The 9249-nt window shown below is 55.3% G+C and overlaps 2 protein-coding genes across 2 annotated transcripts; one reads left to right on the top strand and one right to left on the bottom strand.

Moving 5' to 3' along the window:
* Positions 1–53: 53 nt before the first annotated feature.
* PpBr36_03915 (uncharacterized protein) lies at positions 54–1112 on the bottom strand (the record flags this gene model as incomplete). The annotated part of the gene is made up of 1 exon (XM_029891084.1): positions 54–1112. The coding sequence occupies one exon, from the start codon at positions 1110–1112 to the stop codon at positions 54–56; it is 1059 nt and encodes a 352-aa protein (XP_029753586.1).
* Positions 1113–1864: 752 nt separating this feature from the next.
* On the top strand, positions 1865–5221 carry PpBr36_03914 (uncharacterized protein; the record flags this gene model as incomplete). The annotated part of the gene is made up of 1 exon (XM_029891083.1): positions 1865–5221. One exon carries the CDS (start codon positions 1865–1867, stop codon positions 5219–5221), a length of 3357 nt encoding a protein of 1118 aa, XP_029753587.1.
* Between the last annotated feature and the right edge of the window lie 4028 nt (positions 5222–9249).

Below are 9249 nucleotides of genomic sequence, written 5' to 3'. Positions count from 1 at the left end.
AAAAAAAAAAAAAAAAAATTAAAGAAAACTACAGCGGCCCCAATATTCCGGGACTACCCGTCCAAAACATGCCCGAAAAACTCCCCCAGCAATGAATTCACCTTCTCCGCTTCCTCCCAGTGAGCCCAATGCCCAGCGTCTACCACTTCCTTCCTCAACAAGCCCTCTCCGAACCATTTCTCCATCCCATCCGCCAGGGCCGGTGGCAGTGCGTCATCCTTCTTCCCCATGACCACCATGGAAGGCGTCCGAATCACGACGTGACTCATCCCCTTCTCGTCGTCGTAGTTGACCTTCCTAGTCCGGTACCAATTCGTGGGCCCGCGGAAGGACCTGGCCGCGAACTGAGCAACGTAGTAGTCGACCCATTCCTCGCGCATCAGCTTGGCCGGGCCCACGACGCGCAGCACCTCGGGCTGGCGCACGCCTTGGTCCACCGTAAAAGACTCCTCGCCGTTTGGGCCGCGGCCGTCGTAGATGCCATTCAGGAAGCCGCGTAGGTTGGCGTGGCCGGACGAGGCGTCGTCGATGATGGACACGGCCTCGTCGCCGCTCAGCTGCAGCTGGTAGCGCAGCGACGGGATCGCAGCCACGTACGCCTCCATGTCTACAAACTCGCCCGCGTCGGGCGGCAGGTACGGCACGTTGAGGCACGCCACGCCGCTGAACAGCCCGGGAGTCCAGAGCGCCACCATGCGCCAGGCCAGCGCGGCGCCCCAGTCGTGGCCGGCCAGCAGCACCGGCGCGGGCTTCTCTGCCCTCGGCTGCTCGTCCTCTTCTTGTTGGCCCATCACATGCTTGACCAGGGCTCGCATGTGCATCGACATCCTCTTCAGGCTGTACTCTGCCGGGTCCTCGGGCGCCGAAGTCCCACCGTATCCCAGCATGTCCGGGGCTACGACGCGCAGGCTGAGCGGTGGCGACGTCAGAAAGGGGATGGTGTATCGCCACGTCAGGGCGGTGTCGGGCCAGCCATGGAGGAGGAAGATGGTGCCCCGGGCCTTGGTTGGGGGCGCTGGGAGGGATTGGATGTAGTGGTACACGAGATTGTCGATGGGGACCGAGTGGTGGGTGACGCGATCGTCGTCAGGGGTCAAAGGAGGGGAAGGCATTGGATTGTCGGGTATTTTTCTTGTTTTGTTTTAATTTCTTTTTTCTTTTTCTTTTTTTTTTTCTTTTTTCTCTCGAGATTTTGTTGCGCTTGACTCGACCTCTGCTGTAATTTTGGTTGCGGTTTTATGTGGCGGTACCGCTTCTCTTGTTCTTTGTCTTGTGATGGTTCAAATCCGGCTTTCTGTTGAGAATTTACCGGCTGCCGCAGCAAATTGGCGATTCTGTCCTGGGCCCCTGTAGAGAGTTTGGCCGGGGGAGGATGTCTGAGGGATTTATGTAGCGACGTCGTGGCAAGGCACCTCGGGGCAAAAGCTTCCAATCCAACTGCTCAAAGAGGTTAACACTAAATTCAAGTGGACAAACATGTAACATGTGCGAACAAATGCCTCATCGACGGTCGAGGCAGTGCATTTGGTCCTTGCATGGGAAAAGATGTCTTTCCTATTGCGGCAAGTGTTGTAGTTACAGAGCAGGTCGACATCGATTAGCCAGTAAGGTACATGGGACAAATATCCAGGTATTGTTCCAAGACGTATGCATCTTGTATTGAGTGTACGACTAAGTTAATGTAGCTTTCCCTCTCTCTCTCTCTCTCTCTCTCTGCCTCTCTCTTGAGTTCTCCCATATACAATACATACCTCACATATCCGTTCTTCGCTTCTATGTCGTAACTTGTTGGAAAACACCAACTCCAACCACCTTTGCCTTGACCTTTTCCTAATACCCTCCTAATACCAACACCCCAAACATAATGTCATCAAAGACAACAACAACAACAACACTGACAGAGACGGAATCAACCAAATGTCCCCTCCTCAATGGGGAGCCCTCGGGCTGCCCCTACTCCAAAGGAGAAAAGATCCCCGGCCCAACTGCCTACCCCCTGATCGGCAGCATCCCACATCTTGACCTCAAGGCTCCCTTTGAATCGATGCTGTCAATCCAGAAACAGTACGGCCCCATCTTCCAGATGGTGTTTGCCGGAAAGCGCGAGATCAGCGTGTGCACGCGGGAGCTGGCGCATGAGGTGTGCGACGAGACGCGCTGGCACAAGCTCGTGACGAGCGGCGTGTCGACGCTGCGACAGGTCGTGCAGGACGCGCTCTTCACGGCGCACCACGGCAGCCGCCAGTGGGGCATCTCGCACCGCATCCTCAAGCCCATCTTTGGCCCGCTCAGCGTCCGCAGCATGTTTGACGAGATGAGCGACGTCGCCGAGCAGCTGTGTCTCAAGTGGGCGCGCCACGGTCCCGACCACGCCATCGACGTGGCCGGCGACTACACGCGCCTGACGCTCGACACCATCGCGCTCTGCATGATGGACTATCGCTTCAACAGCTTCTACCGCGACGGCCACCACCACCCCTTCGTCAAGCACATGGTCGCCATCCTGAGCGAGGCCGACATCCAAGCCATGTTGCCGGACTGGGCGGGGTTTTTCCGCCCCAGGGCCATGCGCAAGTTCAAAAAGGACATCCAGCTCATGACGGATCTGTGCACGGGCATGGTCGAGGCCAGGAGGCGCAACCCCGTGGTGCGGCGCGATTTTCTAAACGCCATGCTCAACAACAGCGACCCCGAGACTGGGGAGCGTCTGGACGACGACGAGATCGTGCGCAACCTCATCACCTTCCTGGTGGCCGGCCACGAGACCACCTCTGGCATGCTGTGCTTTGCCACCTACTACCTTCTCACCCACCCGGAGACGCTGGCAAAGGCGCAAAAGGAAGTCGACGACGTGGTCGGCACCGGGCCCGTGACCGCCGCGCACCTCGGCAGGCTTCCCTATCTAGATGCAGTGTTCCGCGAGGCGCTGCGGCTGATGCCGACCGCCGTCGCCTTCTACGTCACGCCCTACAAGCCCGAGATGCTGGCCGGCAAGTACCTCGTCCAGCCGGGCGAGGCCGTCTGCCTGCTTCTGGACCCCATCCATCGCGACAAGGCCGTCTACGGGCCCGACGCCGACGAGTGGAAGCCGGAGCGCATGCTGCAGGACGACTTTGAGGCGCTGCCACCAGACGCCTGGAAGCCGTTTGGCAACGGGCAGCGCATCTGTCTGGGCATGGCCTTCACCTGGCAGGAGGCCAAGCTGGCCATGGCTATGCTGTTGAAGAATTTCGACCTGAGCATGGATGATCCCGAGTACAAGCTGAAGATCAAGCATCTGTTGACCATCAAGCCCGAGGGTTTCAACATCAGGGCGAAGCTGAGACGCGGAAGAACCGCAACGGATCTCCATGGCGAGCTGAGGCAAACACGGACAGAGGGCAAGGATACGGTGATGCGTCAGGATGTACCCTTGGGCCGAGAGCAAGAGATATCCATCCTCTACGGGTCCGACACGGGCACCTGTGAAGCTCTTGCCAATCGTCTGGCTTCCCACCTCGACGGCCGCGGATTCAAAACAACCGTCGGGACCATGAACTCGGCCGCTGGCAAGCTACCCAAACTCTCCGTCTTCATCTGCGGCACATACCACGGAAAACCAGCCGGAAACGCAGCCAAGTTCATGGAGTGGGTCGAGCAGCAGCTCCAGCCCGGAGACCTGAGCCGCGAAAACGGCGGTCCTCGGTATGCAGTGCTGGGGTGCGGCCACAGCAACTGGGCGTCGACCTTTTACATGACTCCGCTGCTGCTTGACGCCCGGCTCGAGGTGGCCGGTGCGTCGCGGCTGATGCCCATGGGAAAGATCAACAACGCCAAGGATGATGCGTTTGAGGTGCTGGACCAGTGGACGGGTCGGCTGCTGGGCGTGGTGCAAGACGGCCAGGGGACGGATTCATCATCATCATCATCGGCACCGCCAGCCGTCAACATCTCGGTCACCAAATCCCCCGAAAAGGAGCCAGTAGTCCCCTCGCCACCCCAGGGCTTCTCCACCGCAACCGTGACGGACGCAAAGACGCTTGCCGTGAACCCAGCCACGGGCCGCGTGGAGAAGGGACACGTCGAGTTCGTCCTCCCCGCCGGCATCAAGTACGCACCAGGCTGGCACGTGCAGGTCATGCCGCGGAACGACGGCGCCACCATCGAGCGCGCCCTGTCCCGCTACGGCCTGCGTAGCGACGACGTCGTGGTCGTCGGCGGCGAGGGCGGCGGCGTCGGCGGCGTCGGCGGCGTCGGCCTCGGGCTCGACCTCCCAGTCGACGTGCCCATCCACGCCTCGCAGCTTTTCGCGGCCAAGGACCTGCGGCGCGCCATCACAAACCCAGAAGTCCTGGACAGGCTGGCAGAACTGGCCGCCGACGACACCACCAAGGCCGCGTTGACAGCGATCAGGTCGGCAGGCCTGGACGAGAACCCACAGAGCCTCCTGGACGTGCTGGGCCGGTTCTCGACCGCGGCCGTGCCCCTGCCCCTGGCCGAGTTCGTCGCCCTCCTGCCGCGCATGCAGCGACGGACGTACTCCTTCTCCTCGTGCCCGACCTACGCGGCAGCGATGGACGCCAAGGCCGCCGCCACGGCGCAGGACCGACAGCTCGCCACCCTCACATTTTCCGTCGTCGACCAGCAAGCCGACCCGACCCGCGGCGTCGGCTCCAACTTCCTCTCGTCGCTCGCGGCGCACGACTCGCTCCACATCTCCGTCCGCCCGGACCAGCACAGCAGCGACTTCCGCCTCCCCTCGGACCCCTCCACGCCCGTCATCATGGTGGCCGCCGGGGCAGGCATCGCGCCCTTCCGCGGCTTCCTGCAGCAGCGGGCGGGGCTGCTCAAAAAGGGCGCTGCTCTGGGCCCGGCGCTGCTGTTCTTTGGCTGCCGGGGCGCGCACGACGACCTGTACCGGGACGAGCTGGAGGGGTCCTTCGCCGACGTCGTGACGGTCGAGCGGGCCTACTCCCGCGCCGCCGGGGGCGTGGCCGGGAGGTATGTTGCCGACGCCATGGTCGGTCCGCGGCGGGACGAGCTGGTCGACCTGTGGGGCAAGGGCGCGGTTGTGCTCGTCTGCGGGACCAAGAAGCTCGCCGACGGGGTGGAGGCGGCGCTGGAGCCGGTTTTGTTCGAGGCGGACAGGCGGGAGGGTCGGATCGGGGCGCACGTCGAGCGGGATGCCTGGTGGGAGGGTTGTGTGGAAAAGGGGAGGTATGTAATCGAGGTTTTTGCTTGAGCTTACGCAGCGTGTTTGGAAATCTACTTTGGGACTCGGTACAATATGGCTTGAGCTGGCGTCTTCTTTTAAATCTCAGTTTATTATCGTTATACTCGTGCGTTGCCGCTTCTACCAAAGAATGTAGAGTCCGCCTCAAACTGTGACCATATCAAATAACCCGACTCACCTATACCCAGCCATGCTTTAGTGATGGTTGTGAGCTCAGTCTCCCAATTTTGCAGACACCTCTTGTCGAATCGTTGTGAGCCGGCGTTATCCTCTGCCTCATTCAAGTGGCGGACCTCAAGGCGCTAGCTAATTGTTGCACCAGGCGAGTCGGCCAAAGACCATGTACCATCTGCACATTTGGCACTGCGTTTTGCGTCTTGTCGGGGTTGTAGCCTTGATCATTATTGTCAAAAGACGATTTGTGCCGGAGAACCTAGGGTGTTGTGTGAGAGAACCGAGTCCAAAGTTAACAACCACCTAGGAATGACCCAGTGCACGGCAAAGGCAAGACTCATCTCACAGTTTTTTTCTAAACAGGAAATCTTTCCAAGTCTGGATTGTAAGTGAACAAAGAGCCATCAAATAAGCAATCGCCTTGCCTGGCTAGCAACCTACTGTTTGATTTTACCATGCATCCATACTAGTCCATTCCACCCCACAATGCGTTCGCAAAGCACCAACATAACCATACAAAGCAATAAAGCGCAGACAGAAATTAGATTACGCTGACACCATCCTTTTGCATTTACCTGAACGACATGGCTGCCCAGCAAACCCACTAGTAGCACGTGCAAGGTTATATGAGACTACCAACTTCCTCCTTTTCCATTTAGTAACCAGAAAAAATACTTGCCTTGGTTTTGTTTTGTTTCGGGGTGGTCTGGTGCGCTTAAACAAATAGGGTCGTGATGACCAACTGGAGAAAAGGTGCGGTTTGAAGATGGCCCAAGACTTTGTCCGCCATAATTGGTCGTATTGACCTTTTGAAGCCTTTGATATTTAAAAGTTTCTCACTTTTTGGCATCGCACTTGTTAACTTCCTGCATCTTGATTCTTGTGTTTCATTACCTCCGCCCCAAACTTGCCGTCTGCCCCTGCCTGTTCGATATCAGACGCATGGCATCAACATAAGAGTTAGTGATATTGTAAGGTATGGGATGAAAACGACGAGCGAAAAGCGACGGAGTTCTGTATGTTAACGTCACATAATTGCGACATTTTGCAACAGCACTATTGAGATAAATAAAGTCCTTGTTCATGATATATATATCAGCAACTCGGTAAATGCTTTACAAACTTACTCAATTGGCTGCAATTGCTCAAGATTATCTGCAATTTTCTATTGATTTCAAATAGCAGACGGTGCGACTATTATTCTGTCAACCTGCCTGCCTATATTTGAACATGTTATCGATTGTGTACTGCAGACGGCCTAACATGGAAAGGTACCTATTTCAAAATTCCGCTCTATTGATTCTACAATCGAAAACATCGTTGCAAGGATTATTCTACACAAACAACCCTTTACGTCGACTGAATAAATCCGCACAAATCAATTCAGCTGACACGCGCCATATCTCCACCACGCCAGCAGCACTAACTAAGCATGTCGCTCCCAGTCGATCCAATTATCGGAGCGGTTTGGACGACCACAGGTTGCGGTGGATTCCGCATTGGGCGATAACTATGGGGCCAGACACAGTCGTAGTAGAGTCTGGGGCAGGAAAGTCCCGTGATGCAAGAGTGCTGCGGTCCCGCATTTATCTTGAGTTGTTTTCCCCACCCGCAGCGATGGGTAGCGATCGGAAATCTGTTTACTTCGATACTTACCTGCAGCTTCTCTCAGTCAACTGAAATCTAGTCATTTGGTGGGAAACCAACGAGCTCGAGGCCGCCATCGGCTTTAAATCCCAAATGTCCACTCACATGGCCAGTCTAACCCACCCGACTACTGTGACAAGGTCGTCGAGGTATACAAACCAACGAACTTTTCCTACATTTATCCGAGCCAAATTCACGCCCACCAACCGCCGGTGGTTCCAACAGTTGACTGAAACAGTTTTGTTTACACCTGGCGCCTTAAGTCGGTGTGTTCTTAGGACCATAGCCAGTTTGGAAGGTGCACTAGATGAAAAATATCATGTGTGGCGATACGAGTGTGGAAAATACATTGTCTAGATTCTCGTAATGGGGAGTGGAAGGAAGAATATTCTGCAGCTTTAGATTGAGCGTTGTTTTACGTCAAGAATGCGTCATCTGCACGCACATCCGGTCGTCATGTTTATGGAGGCACTTGAGCACCTTCACCAACCGATGCTTCCCGGCGGCGTTGCGCTCGTTGAAAACATCCTTCTACAGCTTGGCGGATAAGCGAATTTGACCTAGCTAGCAAAATCAAATTTATCAACTTCTGGCACACCAAAGATATCTTCCGCTCATTTTTGAAATTCTATACCAAAGTCGCTGAAATGACAAGACCACTTATTTGTCATTATGACCAACATTTGCATGCCCTGCATCCGAACAAAATTGATGCCCCATGAATTCAAAGGCGTGGTGGCTCAATCATAGATCCAAAAGTTGCAACAACTTTGCTATTATCTTTGATGAATCCGCTCAATCGCATAGTAAACAACGGCCCGGTCCCTTGCTCACAAGGAGCTGAACGCAGCGCTACGGGATACTGTTTCACAGTTTCACTGCTCCCAGCCTTGGCTTCTTGTGCAAATATCAACAGTCTCATGATTTATCATGTTTAACCCACTACTTATCTGTACCTCCACAGTTTCCATCATACTAAACAACAGGTCCCCAAGCCCTGATCGCAACGTAAAAGTGCGTGAAATTACAAATGTATTGCCTCACCGGACAAGTCCTAATCATGTATCCTTGAAAAGGTCCGCCGCTCCTTTCAGTCTCATATGGCTCTCTCGAGCGCATTCATCAAAGGCCTCTGCCAGTTTATTAATACGTTATATATAACTTTGCTTTTCAGCCTTCGTAAACTAACAATCTGCAGTTCTGTCCAGTGTTATGTAGTAAATGGCTCCCTGAATCCAAAGGGTCGCGGCGCTTGCATTGGTCGTATTTTGCCTTGGGAGGTCGACCCCAAATACAAGGCGTGGCCGCGTGGGTACGGTACAGATTCCGGGTACGAGCAGCCGTCAACGAACGATCAGGATACGATAAAGCTGAGCGGTTTGCGGTGTTCGAACTGCCGACTGTTATGATGGAACATCAACGTGATCTTTTCTAAACCGATCCGTTTATCGATGGCGCAATTTAACGAAAAGCCCTCCTCTTTGGCAAAACGTAGGTTTCGTCACGATCCCCTACCGTCACATCAATTTTGCACTTTATCAGACAGCCGTTTTTGTCAACCATGAAAATTTCAGCGAGTCTGTCATGCATTGCCCTTCGGCTGGATGTTAAAAGGCATTCGATAAGCCGCAAAAAGTGGCAGCCGAGTGAAGCGGGGAGGCATTGTTCGCAGGTTGGGTAGTGGATGTCCATACGCGTTGTCGATCTTTACATCGCGCTACTAACAAAGTTTCGTTGCATATCAGCCCGGGATTGGATCATCATTATGCTTTTTTCGCCCATTTACATGGCGCACAGATGTGGAGACAGCACCCACCTCCTTTTGTTAACCTACCATGTCAAAAATACGGGGATAATCCGACCATTCGGCGAAGGTGGGAGGCTTTTGCGGTCCCAGGAGCAGGGTTGTGTCGCCTCCCGACCAGGCTAGCCAAGCCGGCCTGGCGGCCGTTCATCAGCCAAATGGATGATGTCGAGCGGCGTAATGCGGAGTCGAGCCCTGCGGATAGCCCAAGGCCGCCAAAGACCTCATGCGGAGGCTCTCAAGTGGTAGCAGCTGCCGATCACAGCAACATGGACCCGCCGCGATAAGGTGGTCAGGCGAGGGGCCCCACAGGCCAGAAAGCAGCAGAAACAGCGGCCCCCGAATTTTCCCCGGTTCAGAAGCTCAGGCACAGTGCCTTACCAGCACAAAAAGACCGACTTCGGCGGCTTTT

Source organism: Pyricularia pennisetigena, chromosome 3, assembly GCF_004337985.1.
Source record: "Pyricularia pennisetigena strain Br36 chromosome 3, whole genome shotgun sequence".
Classification (NCBI taxonomy): Eukaryota; Fungi; Ascomycota; class Sordariomycetes; order Magnaporthales; family Pyriculariaceae; genus Pyricularia; species Pyricularia pennisetigena.
Note: the sequence above shows the minus strand (reverse complement) of the source record. Positions and strands in the feature narration are given on the sequence as shown.